This window comes from Phyllopteryx taeniolatus, chromosome 10 (genome assembly GCF_024500385.1).
Source record: "Phyllopteryx taeniolatus isolate TA_2022b chromosome 10, UOR_Ptae_1.2, whole genome shotgun sequence".
Classification (NCBI taxonomy): domain Eukaryota; kingdom Metazoa; phylum Chordata; class Actinopteri; order Syngnathiformes; family Syngnathidae; genus Phyllopteryx; species Phyllopteryx taeniolatus.
This window is the reverse complement of record NC_084511.1, coordinates 7,883,769-7,896,543: the sequence shown is the minus strand read 5'-3', so window position 1 is coordinate 7,896,543 and position 12,775 is coordinate 7,883,769. Positions and strand designations below refer to the sequence as shown.

The 12,775-nt window shown below is 40.8% G+C and overlaps 1 protein-coding gene across 3 annotated transcripts in view; it reads right to left on the bottom strand.

The window, feature by feature from the left end:
- Positions 1 to 12,490, bottom strand: part of f8 (coagulation factor VIII, procoagulant component) — a 31,377-nt gene extending 18,887 nt beyond the window's left edge. Inside the window, exons 1-10 of one of the 3 annotated variants that reach the window (XR_009790393.1) lie at positions 12,228 to 12,490; positions 12,006 to 12,106; positions 10,045 to 10,167; positions 8,141 to 8,353; positions 5,376 to 5,555; positions 5,193 to 5,290; positions 2,077 to 2,197; positions 1,767 to 2,001; positions 1,520 to 1,685; positions 1,338 to 1,425 (exon numbers count right to left, since the gene is read on the bottom strand). Coding sequence is in view for 2 of the 3 variants with exons in the window: in XM_061786925.1 (XP_061642909.1) it covers positions 1,338 to 1,425; positions 1,520 to 1,685; positions 1,767 to 2,001; positions 2,077 to 2,197; positions 5,193 to 5,290; positions 5,376 to 5,555; positions 8,141 to 8,353; positions 10,045 to 10,167; positions 12,006 to 12,106; positions 12,228 to 12,373 (1,471 nt within the window). In the remaining variant the exon portion in view is untranslated. The remainder of the gene's footprint in view (positions 1 to 1,337; positions 1,426 to 1,519; positions 1,686 to 1,766; positions 2,002 to 2,076; positions 2,198 to 5,192; positions 5,291 to 5,375; positions 5,556 to 8,140; positions 8,354 to 10,044; positions 10,168 to 12,005; positions 12,107 to 12,227) is intronic. The other 2 variants (XM_061786925.1, XM_061786926.1) reach the window with 2 other exon arrangements.
- Positions 12,491 to 12,775: the final 285 nt, after the last annotated feature.

The window sequence follows — 12,775 nt, the reverse complement described above, 5'->3', positions numbered from 1 at the left end:
GGACCATTCAAGAACAGTGGCAGAGTTGTTTTGAAGCCACTCCTTTGTTATTTTAGCTGTGTGCTTTGGCACATTGTCTTGTTGGAAGGTGAACCTTCGGCCCAGTCTTAGGCCCTGAGCACTCTGGAGAAGGTTTTTGTGCAGGATATCCTGTACTTGGCCGCATTCATCTTTCCTTTGATTGCAACCAGTCGTCCTGTCCCTGCAGCTGAAAAACACCCCCACAGCATGATGCTGCCACCACCATGCTTCACTATTGGGACTGTATTGGACAGGTGATGAGCAGTGCCTGGTTTTCTCCACACATACAGCTTAGAATTAAGTTAAAAAAATATCTATCTTGGTCTCATCAGACCAGAGAATCTTATTTCTCACCATCTTGGAGTCCTTCAGGCGTTTTTTCACAAACTCTATGCGGGCTTTCATGTGTCTCGCACTGAGGAGAGGATTCCGTCGAGGTACTCTGCCATAAAGCCCCGACTGGTGGAGGGCTGCAGTGATGGTTGACTTTCTAGAAATTTGTCCTATCTCCCGACTGCATCTCTGGAGCTCAGCCACAGTGATCTTTGTGTTCTTCTTTACTTCTCTCACCAAGGCTCTTCTCCCTGATTGCTCAGTTTGGTCGGACGGGCAGCTCTAGGAAGGGTTCTGGTTGTCCGAAACGTCTTCCATTTAAGGATTATGGAGGCCACTGTGCTCTTAGGAACCTTCAGTGCAGCAGAAATGTTTTTGTAACCTTGGCCAGAGCTGTCCTTAGCCACAATTCTGTTTCTGAGCTCTTCAGGCAGTTCCTTTGACCTCATGATTCTCATTTGCTCTGACATGCACTGTGAGCTGTAAGGTCTGATACAGACAGGTGTGTGGCTTTCCTAATCAAGTCCAATCAGTATAATCAAACACAGCTGGACTCCAATGAAGGTGTAGAACCCTCTCAAGGATGATAAGAAGAAATGGACAGCACCCGAGTTAAATATATGAGTGTCACAGCAAAGGTTCTCAATACTTATGGCTGTGTGATATTTCAGCTTTTCATTTTTAATAAATCTGCAAAAATTTCAACGATTCTGTTTTTTTTTCTGTCAATATGGGGAGCTGTGTGTCCATTAATGAGGAAAAAAATCAACTTAAATGATTTTAGCAAATGGCTGCAATATAACAAAGAGTGAAATATTTAAGGGGGTGTGAATACTTTCCGTACCCACTGTATCTGAGAGAAATATATATGTTTAAGCAGCAGCTCCTCCTGTCCCCAGTAGTCGTCGTTTACCTGGCCTGCACTCTCTGGACAATAATGCGATAAAACAAGGATTCCTGACTACTGTATCAAAGCGGCTTACCACTGGTGGATCTCAGCAGTGGATAGATTTTGGTGAGGTCATTGGGGTAGATATTAAAAGGAAGACTGGCCAGGTTTTTGAATATGATCTGGAGGCAGAATTCAAATTGAGCATTACAAATGAATAATTAGGTGAAAACAAGTTCAATAAGTCTTTTTTTAATACAGGCTTGGCTGACTTACGTGGAAGCGATCACTGACTTTTCCTTTCAGTAGTGGACCCATCAGTGTCCTGACCGTGTTTTTCCTCCGAGTGAAAGATCTGTCTGTGTATTCCACATAGGTCACCTTTTTATACTTGTAGTCGAGGTGATGAGGGGCCTCGGGCGGGTCTGTGGACTGCAGCTCACTCATGTTTGAAAGAGTAATGTGTGAATTTAGTTACATTTTCGTGTTACTCCCTGCAACTTTCCTTCCCTTTGTGTGCTACCTGTCTGTGGCTGTGAGATGAGGAGCGTAGTCCCACACGACTTCCTCGGCAGCAATGTAATGTTGCCAGATTTTTGACCGCTGTCCCCTGGTGGCTCTCCCTTGTGCTCGAGGCCTCATGGGCTGTAAATGAATGGTGTTAAAGTCGTCCTCGTCATACTCATCGTAGTCGCGTCTGACATTGCGAAGGTCTGGCCCTGGGCAGCTCTCCACCTTGAACATGGCCGTCATGCCATCTGCGCATTGTCACCAGAGGAATCACTTCTAGCCCATATGATGATGGGACATTCATATGAAAGGGCCTCTCTTACCCAGGTGGTGTGCATGTATCTGGCAGCTGATGAGAAAGCGGCCGACAGTGCCAGGCTTCATATCTGCAGTGATAAAGGTCATGGGGGTCACCTTCATGGTCACTTTGCGATGTTTCATCACCTGGAAAAGTAAATGCAGAAAAATACACTTTGATTTACTTTAGGCAAGAGCGTGATATACAAACCAAGTCAATATTGTGGTACCAGATTGCATTACCAGACTGTTTGAAATCAAATTGAACAAAACAGTTAAGAATTATTTATGTCTTATGATGTAGTAGTTTACCGATTGTGAATGATTTTCTGTATCTACAATAGGTGGCCTGTAATTGTTTGGAGACCAGTCCAGGGTGTACTCCGCCTTTTTGCTCAAAGTCAGCTGGGATATGGTCCAGCTCCCCTGCCACCCTAATTAGGACAAGCGTTATCGAAAATGGATAGATGGATGTAAAAGGGATCGATGGATGTATTTATTATTCTTTTAACGCATTAATCGTGATTAATAAATTACAAACATGTTAATTATTTTTTTAAAATGTACAAATTTTAATCATATTTTGTGTTCCAAGGAACGCGGAACCTTTGTTTTTCCGCGTTTCCTAGTACACCGATTACACTGACACACACGACACAGCTCGACGACCAAAATGGAGGAATTGGATGAAACAGCATTGCTTGGACTGATGGGAGGCAAATTTCATTTAAACAAAACTACCTGACGGAAGCCTTGATAAGCGTGGTTTTGTGCATATTGTGCAAAAAGGAGATTTCACACCACCGAGGCACTTCTACATACATTAAATACGTTTAAGTGCTTAAAACGTGTTAAGACTGAGAACAATATAAGACTGAATTGCTGAGATAGAGTCTTTCTTCATCTCTTTTGGCCAGATTATTTGGTCGGGACTAAAAGGTAGCCTCCGTGACGTCACAGGGTTGGGGCGGATACTTTCTAGCATGAGGCCCTCCACCACTATATAAACACCAAACGCCATTTGGCGGAATTGCCACTTCCTCATTCATGATAACCGGACCCACCCCTACCAGTATAGCGTGCAATTGGCCATCAAACTATGCCCACAACTCGGAAAACAACCCCACATCTTCCCTGAAGTGTAATGTGTTTTGTGTTGGTGTGTTGCTACAAGGCATTGCATTGCGAGGCAATGGCCGGACGGGATCCCCCTAACCCTTGACAGTGGTTAGAGAAGCAGCTGGAGGTCCGGCGCAAGGGCATTAGAGCCGTCACCCACTCGCGTCGCTGTGTGAGAAGGAAGAGGAGAAGAAAAAATCAACGGGCTGTGTTCCGCTGAAGATTGAACCTCGGTGGCTAAAGCAATGCGCGCACCACCGCCCCATTGGCTGGATGACTTTTTCCCCCTCCTCTTCCTCGGGACGCATCGCGGCTGACGAACCTTTACGCAGTCAATTAATAGCCCGCTGATTTTCAACAGAGACAAATGTCCAGAATGTCTCTCTGCGGCCTGTGAGAGCGTGTGCAATCGCTGCAAATTCTTTTCTCCCAACTTAGCAGGAGTAGTGAGAGGAGGTACACCTTTGATTGACAGCTGAAAGTTCCAGGGAGACGAGATTTTCAGAGCATTTAGCGACAATCCCACAATGTCTGCATGCTGAAAGAATGTTTCAATTCTGGACATTTTGATGCCTGATTTCACATACTTTGCAATTTTTTTAATCCATTAATTCATTGTGCGGCTTGTTAACAAGACTCTTTTCTTTGATGTGTCAAATCTTCAAGACATTTTATTTGGTATGGGCATTTTGAGGGTACTATGGCCCTAAATTGAAATTTTCAATAAATATCCATCAGAATACAAAGAACCTCAGTGGGAGTATTAAAACCTCCACTGTGGCACAGAAAAAGTGTTCCGACATAAAAGGGATCCAGATTCTCCATTCTGCTTGAACTAAAAGCCGAACAGGACAAGTTTATAAAAAAAATAATAATAATGGGTCTGTTTGGTTTCCCTTTAACAATATTTGTGTCTCTGTCAATTATTTGATTCTATCATCCAGTAAAATCCAATTAAATGAAACCATGTTGCTTTGTCAGACAAATATTGTTATACGATTAAAATACGATTAATCGAGATTCATAGATTACAAAGTCTCTAATTAGAACATTTTTCAACTGAGTCCCACCCCTAATTTATTGACAATAATAAATTCACGCTAAATTAAAATTAAATCAATATATTTAGAGAGCTTATAGATTTCCCTCTAACAAAATAAAAAGCCTCTGTGTAGGTCAAAGAAAATTATGGAATAACGTGATGCAATATATGCCACATTATATTGTAGCACGGTGAAATAGTGGTTTGCACATCTCACTACCTCATTGTTTAGAGGTTCTCTCTTCGAATTCGGTTCTGACCTGCTTACTACCACATTCCAAAAACACGCGTGTTAGGGTCAATGAAGATTCTAAATTGTCCATATGCATGAATATGAGTGTGAATGGTTGTTCGTCTATGGTATATGTGCTCTGGTGACCGGTCCAGAGTGTACCCCTCCTCTTGTCTACAGTCATCTGGGATAGGCTACAGCTCACCCACCTGCCTGAATGAGGACAAGTTCTATCGAAAAGGGATGGACTGGGTACATCCACAGCATGTAATAAGACCGTAGATCTGTGATTACCAAGCACTGTGCTGCGGGACTTTTGTGTGCTGTGAGAGATGAAGCGGGTGTACTGTGGAAAATTATCCAGTTTCACTTGATTGAATTTCATCTTCTTGAAAATTATTTATTTACTACAAATGACGTGCCTTTGTTCATCTAGTTTACCAGTGATGTACAGGTATAGTGACAGGCAGAACAATTAAATACTCTTCACTAGATGGCCGAAGCTACATAATTAACATAAGTATGTGAGTAAATTATGATGAGATCATCATTAGGCTACTTTTAATTATTTATACTTTTTGGGACCTCTTTGTTTGGGTTACATTAATATTTTGACAGTGTCAATATACACTGAGCTTTATTAACTTTCGGAAAGGCAAAATTCGTAGAACATTTTATTTTTTATTAGATCTTATTAGATGGTCAGATGATACATGGATTACCTGGTGAAAAGTTTAAATGTGCATCACCTTCAGAGTGTGATCCTGGAACTGGATGGAGTGGATTTCTGGGGCAGTGCCGACACCAATCATATGCCAAAACACACGTTTTTTGCACATCGTCAAACCTGCATGAGCACACAGCGATGTCAGGAACATCACAACCCTGCCGACACACCACCACGAAAACTATCTTGTCGGTGTAGTTCCTACCCGGCAAAGTGGAGTTGATGTAGCCATTAATGGTGTGATATTCTGTCCTGCTGTTGTGCCTCTGAATGTTCTCTCTGCTCCTCGGTCCCACTTCCCGATACCAGCTCTTGCTCTCATCAAACACTGCAAAGAGCAGCACGAATGCAGTATTTCTCCTCTGGTTGTCCTTACTGAATGCACCTGGAGGAACGTGCACAAAAAGACAAGCCTGATGTGAAGAATTGTGTATTGCACGCACTTTAGCATACAGCAGCATACGTAATCATTCACATGGATTTTCTGGTCTCACTCTGTTTAAGTGAAAACTCACTTGGTACAAAAAGATCACTTTGAAACACCTTCATTTGCAGGAGTATAAATACAATTTAAGTTCATAAATATTAAGATAAAAAAATTATGTTTATGCAATAAAAAGTGGCTAGTTACATTATGTATATGTTGAAATGTCACTAATATAATGATATTAGAGCATAATCAAAAATTACAAATTCTACCTTGGTAATCAAACAAGAGCACAACTGTGTAATATTCTCTCACTTACTCAATAAAAGTAGGGCTGCCTTCCACAATAAAAGCAAGTAAATAAAAAGAGAAAGTTCTACGTGTTGAAATAAAGTGCTGAACTCCACTTTTCTGTTTGGCATCTTTACACAACAGTGAGGTCTCAAACTGTTTTACATATTTTAATGTAACAAATCTTAACAACCGTTTTAGTGGTTATGTTTGTTTAAAACCTTTTTTTGGTTCATAATGGCATTTCACATATTGTATGCACTTTTAATAAAAGCTCCCTGTGGGAACTTCCCACTGTGAAGTACCAACAAAAATGACACTGCCTGTTCCATTTTAACCGTCATTTGTTCCAAAATTTCTCTTCCCTTGTCGGTCATTTTCTGATCTTTCTCTGTCTTCAACTCAACTTATCCGCTCTTCCTCTCTCTCCATGTCTCTGTCTTGTCTGTACGTAGTCAGTGATTTCAGTAATTACCGCCTGCGATACTGATTTGATTGGCTGAAAGGGTGGCGAAACTCGCATGTGATTGACTGGTACAATTCATCACAACCATAAAGCCTGAAATATCCATTCATCCATCCATTTTCTGTACCGCTTATCCTCACAAGGGTCGCGGGCGTGCTGGAACCTATCTCAGCTATCTACGGGCGAGAGGCGGGGTACACCCTGAACTGGTCGCCAGTCAATCGCAGGACACATAGAAACAAACAACCATTCCCACACACGTTCACACCTAAGGGCAATTTAGAGTCTTCAATTAATCTACCATGCATGTTTTTGGGATGTGGTAGGAAACCGGAGTGCCCGGAGAAGACCCACGCAGGCACGGGGAGAACATGCAAACTCCACACAGGCGGGGCCGGGGATTGAACTGTGAGGCAGACGCTCTAACCAGTCGTCCACCGTGGCACCTAATAAATAGTTAACTTCTCTAAAATTGCCCAGTTGTTTGCATCTGTGGAGCCAAAGCCGTTCCAGCAGCGGCTCGCTGCATTGTGAGCGCCGCACCGGGTGTTACCACAACAATGAAAATGTATTGAGTCCGGAAAAAAAGTCTTGTGACCATTTTGCTCTGTCAATATGGAATCGTAATATTCCTAAATTACATACATATTCTTTTGGGAGTTAAACAGTTTAGCTGGTAAAGATGGGATACAGTCTACAATGTGCATTGAGCAGCAACTACAACATTAGGTACACCAGCACAAGTCAAAGTCCAGAGTTTAGCAAAATTTGTTTTGTGACCCAAGTTTACTTCCAAGTTTCCAAGATTCCCAGGGCAATTACAGTATGTCAAGTTAATTAATTCATATTATTAATGAACTATGAATAAATGAATTATGTATATACAGCAGCTGAAATAAGTGTTTAACACGTCACCATTTGTATCACTAAATTTACTTCCAAAGGTGCTATTGACCTGAAAATTTCACCAGATGTTGGGAACAAACCAAGTAATACATACATACAAAGAAAGTAGAACAAATAAGCTCAGGAATTAAGTTATGTGTAAAACTGTGAAATGACACAGGGAAAAAGTATTGAACACATGAAGATGCAAAAAGGCATGGAAAGCCAAGAAAACACCTCAAATCTATCAATGACAGCAATCCAGCCCCTTGTCAGTGCAAATGAATATCAGCTGATTAAGTCCTACATAAAGGTCTCATGGCCAAGGTATGAGTCAAGACACATCTCATGACGGGTCAGAGCAAAGAGCTGTCTCAAGACCATGGCAAACTAACTGTTGCAAAGCATAACGATGGCATTGGTTACAGGCGCATATCTAAGCTTCTGAACGTTCAAGTGAGCACGATTGGGGCCATAATATGTAAGTGGAAAGCCAATCATTCCACCATAAATTTGCCTCGAGCAGATGCTCCTTGCAAGATTTATGACAGAGGAGTGCAAAGAATAATCAGTAGAGTTGTCCAAGAGCCAAGGATCACCTGTGGAGAGCTTCCAAAAGACCTGGAATTAGCAGGTAATGTTGTCACAAGGGTGGCACGGTGGACGACTGGGTAGCACATCTGCGTCACAGTTCATGAGGGCCCATGGCAGGTTAATTGAAGACTCTAAATTGCCCGTAGATGTGAATGTGAGTGCGAATGATTGTTTGTTTCTATGTTCAGCTAAACCGTTTAGCTCCTAGAAGAATATGTATGTAATTTAGGAATATTACGATTCCATATTGACAAGGCAAAATGCACTCTAGTGTTTTGTTCCATTCAGCCATTCCCACAACACTGACTTGACTGGCAGATGAGCAGGGCACCAACAAGTCCAGAGTTGATGTCTCGGACTGGGTCCACTTGGGACGAATATGAGTAGGTAAGACATTCGGGGTCATCAATTGTGGGTCCGTCAGCGGCGCTGATGTCCCACACGTACTTGTGGTATCTTCCGGGAGAGACAGCGTCGTCCTCCTTCTCCTTGCCTGCTGTGGAGTCATCATAGCCAGCTCCTGGAGGGGGGAAAAAACATTACAAAACATTAGAAATAAAAACAATCTTACAATCTTGCTCAAGAGTTCAGATTGCTGGAGGTGGTTTACACAACATTTCAGATAATGATAAAGTCCATTGTGGGATGTCATCCTGTGGCAGGAAGACATGAACTGCTTTCAGGAAATGACACATGCCACTGCGCTCAGAAGAGGCTCTGACCCTTCTGGCAACGTGGGAATCACGTTTTAACTCGCGCGGGGATGTAGGACATGATCTTTTGGCTCAAACCGGTACTTGCAGCTAGAAAGTCTGCACACAGGAGATGACGTAGACTGTTGTTCACTTATGTGATTTCTACTTTTTGTGCTACCACTAATTCCTCATTATCGCCGCAAATTCTTTGTCTGCGTTTTGCTTGTCTGCAGCACTGCTAACTTCACTTGCTTTTCTTCCTTAATATGCATTGCTTTTTTTTGAAAAGTAATTTTTTTAAATAGGTTAAAGCATTAAGATTCATGTCAAACACACAAGAAATGTTCAAACTCCAAATAATCTCATAACATACATAAATCTTGTTCCTGTACATGCTGATGCAATGACCAAAACATAATATCTCTAAACTTGGGTGATATAAGGGTAGAGCTGATTGTCTAGTGGTGGCGATTGCCTTTGACCTTCATGGGCAGCCCCTCACGTCAAAGTTCATACATTTCGGTGTATGTCATTTCAAAGGTTGTGCTGAGCGCTTCCCGATCTATAATTATTTTGTTACTATGACCTCGTTTATCCTTAAAATTGCAAAAACAATTCCCCACCTCTCATTAAGCCAACAAACCAATAAAATGCTTTCGGAGGCATAACTTTTGACATGCCTTCAAATTCAAATTTTTGAAAGATTTAAAGCCTTCCTTCCATTGATCATTCTTGAGAATATAAGGTTACTTGCCAATGGACGCGCGACCGGCTCTTTGATAAATGCAGTTGTTTGTTTACATGTAACTTTCAGTTGTGGGCCCTGCAGCCAATATGAGAGACATCATGGACGCTGTGACCGCAAGAGGACAATTTCAGCATCCCGGCGCCCCTCATTCTGGTCAGTGGAGACTTTAACTTCACATAATATATTAGATGAGAGGGAATAAAGTTCACACCTCTGAGAAGTCTGACCACAACTGCATACACGTTAAGACCACCAACAGTCATCAAAAGTTGAGTGGCGTCCTATTTTATTTTAACCCATAATACCCATGTTTGCTTCTCTTCTGCAGATATATATATATTTTAAAAAGCAGATAGAAACACATTTGTTTAGGTAGGTAACCATGTATTTGTCTAAAAAAAAAAAAATCTTCTCGTTTTCTGGCATTTAGAAAATAGAAATAATTTTGCTCATCCTAATTGACCTAAAATGGGAAATGTTCATTCTGATTTCATGTCAAGACAGTGAGAAAAAAAAGAGCGTATTTTTATATAGTGTATGTACATTTCTGGTTTCACGTACTTATTTTTTTTACTTCATCCGTATGAGACTATTTTCCCATTTGCAACATGACAGGTTTGAGTGTAGTGAGAAGATGAGTGGTGTGCAGGAAGGACAGAATGTAATGCAAGATGCCAAGTTGCTATCAAGTTGTGAGCTACAGTACAAAGATGTAGTTCTTATTCATAGGACACAATCAGTTGCTTCAATCCCAGTCGAGTCGAGTACCTTCAGACTGCTTCCAGTATGTTATACCCACTGGACTGATACTGTAAGGCTGAGACGCCAGGTTTTTGAAGTGCACAACGACTCTTTCACGAGGCTGAGTCACAATTACTGGACCTTGAATACCTGAAGGCACAAAACACAACAAGAACACCCAGAGACCCCCGTTGAGGCATGAGTTAATGAATAAACATGGGTGAGATCCTAAAGCTCCAAGAAATGTTCTCTGGATCTAATTTAATATGATCCTTTATATGCACAACAAAATACACCCTGGTCTGATGAGAGTGTACATAGAAATAAAGTGCAGAAAGGTTAAAAAGTATTTTTCTATATATTGTCGGTGTATTTCATCCTTTATAATAATGTGGCAGAAATTAATTCTATCAGTCCTACGGTATATATATTAAGTGTAGTAGGAGGGTATTAAAGAGTATGTTAACATTATTATTTATATAACCAAGACATTGAGCTTCCAGCTTTTTGGGAACAGTTAAGGAACATGACTGTGCCATATTGCAGATAAAGGGGTGTGCAGATAAATTGGTTGTGGAACAACCTTATAGCTGTGAACATTTTTTTTCCTCCCCTCTTATAATTTTCAATATCACTTATCCTGATCATAGTTATAAGCAGCTGGAGGATATCCAAAGTGGTGTTGGGTGAAAGGCAGACTAGACCCTGGATTGTCAGTCAGTCAACCACAGGTTTTACAAAGAGACATTCGTACTCACATTCACACATTCCACTGTGTGGAAGCTACACTGCCAGTGAATGCAGTCAGAATAAAAAAAAATGAAAGGTACTGAATGGGTGAAAGTACTGTGTTACACGACAATGACCCCGACAGGAAGTAAAAATGGAGGAAACTTTCATTTGCTCCTCTACTCTTCGGGGAAGTTTCTAGAAGTGGTTGAAGAGGGATGAGGGAGGGCCTGACGGCTCACAATCTCTGGTTTAGTTCAACCCAAGGGTATCTGATGGGCTCAAATTCTCTAACACCAACCCCATCGAAGTATGACGTGATGGGACCTCGCTTTTTTGCACTGTTGAAACTTGAGTGGCCTCCCCCAAACTGTTCCCATGACATTGGAAGCATGAATTTGTCAGAAACTGACTTGGTAAGATGAAGAATTAAGAGCCAGGGGGATTTTAGGGCTTTTAGGGCTTTGGGTGTTTCTCAACCTTTACTAATTGGCACAAATTTTATACCGGAAAAATGTGATTAAAAAAAATACATGATCTGAAATAATCATGACCTTGTTTTCATTTACTCACAAGTTGACTTACCCAGTGTAACATTTGGTCCTGTTTACACAAAGCTAATTTACTTGCAGGAATCGAAGAAAATACATCTTTGATTAAAAAAAAACAACGTTTGGACCAAATGCAAGTGCAATTGGGTCCTTTCCTGTGGTACACTGACAATCTCTCACAGGTGTCGTGGGAATTTTTCCAATTTCACTTAACTTATCTGAAAATTATTATTTATTATTTACAAAAATGCTTTTCCCCATTTATCTATGCCAGCGACATATACTGACAGGTAGAAAAATTAAATGCTCGTCCACTAGATGGCAGAATGTACAATAAAACTGTTGTTATTCATACAATAGAATAAGTTATGACCTCCTGCGAGTAGATCATCTTTGTTTAAAATTAAACAGGCCCAGATTTCACACTGAGTACATTTGTGAGAAAATTGAGACGAGATCATAAATTGTGGGAAAATTGAGACGAGATCATAACTATTTCAGTATTTTTGTATGGTGTTGTGCCGTATGATTTTTCTTATTTAAAATGGATACCTCAGCTCAATAAAAGTTGGAAAAAAAGACCAACCCCAGATTTATTAATTGATTATCCTTAATGTGGATGAGTGCAGCTTCTAGTATTACAATATATCGGCATCTGTTTGTGAAAATCCAAGGCAAACATTGCTGAGATTGTCTGTTGCCACGAACCTGTCCAAGGTGGTCTCGGCTTGGGGATAGTGTATGTGGCGTCTGTGTACTCCCTGTAAACTGCCTTAATATATTTCTGAGGGTTATCTTTGGACACCCACCTAAAAGCAAAGTAAAATTTAGTAAACAATGAAAATGCTAGAAATCAACTTGAAGCAGACCAGTAAGACATTAATTAAACAGCAATAAATAAATAAATAAATAAATACATAAATGGATCACCTTTGGTCAGACGTTGCGTCACGATCACCCACACTGACATAGTCCCAACCGATTTCCACAGCAGCAATGAAATGCTCCCTCACAGTAATGTTCTTTGCCCAGCCAATATCGCACAGCAGCAGCAGAGGCAAAAGTGACACACCCATTGTCAATGTGCGCACCTGTATGCGCCACAAAGACCTGGCTCAAACAGAATGAGTGCTTCAGTTAAATGTAAGCAAATTTATCAAAGTCAGTGGGTGGGAGGAATGGCGAGATGGACTGTGTGTCTGTGTGTGTCTGTAGGGGAGTGAGAGAGAGCGAGAGGAAGAGAGAGAGAGAGGGAAATGGCACAATTTATTGTCTGGTGGGTTTAACTTTCAAGTTCTTCATTGTCATAGCTCATATTATTTTTATAGATTTTATTTATCGACTTGTCACTTATGAAAATGTCCAGCATACACATATTAAAAATTATTTTACAGGGTATTTCTCTCTCATCATTCTATGTATAAATGATATAAATGTACAGGATTATTTAAATATTTTTTGAAAATATTTGAACACGA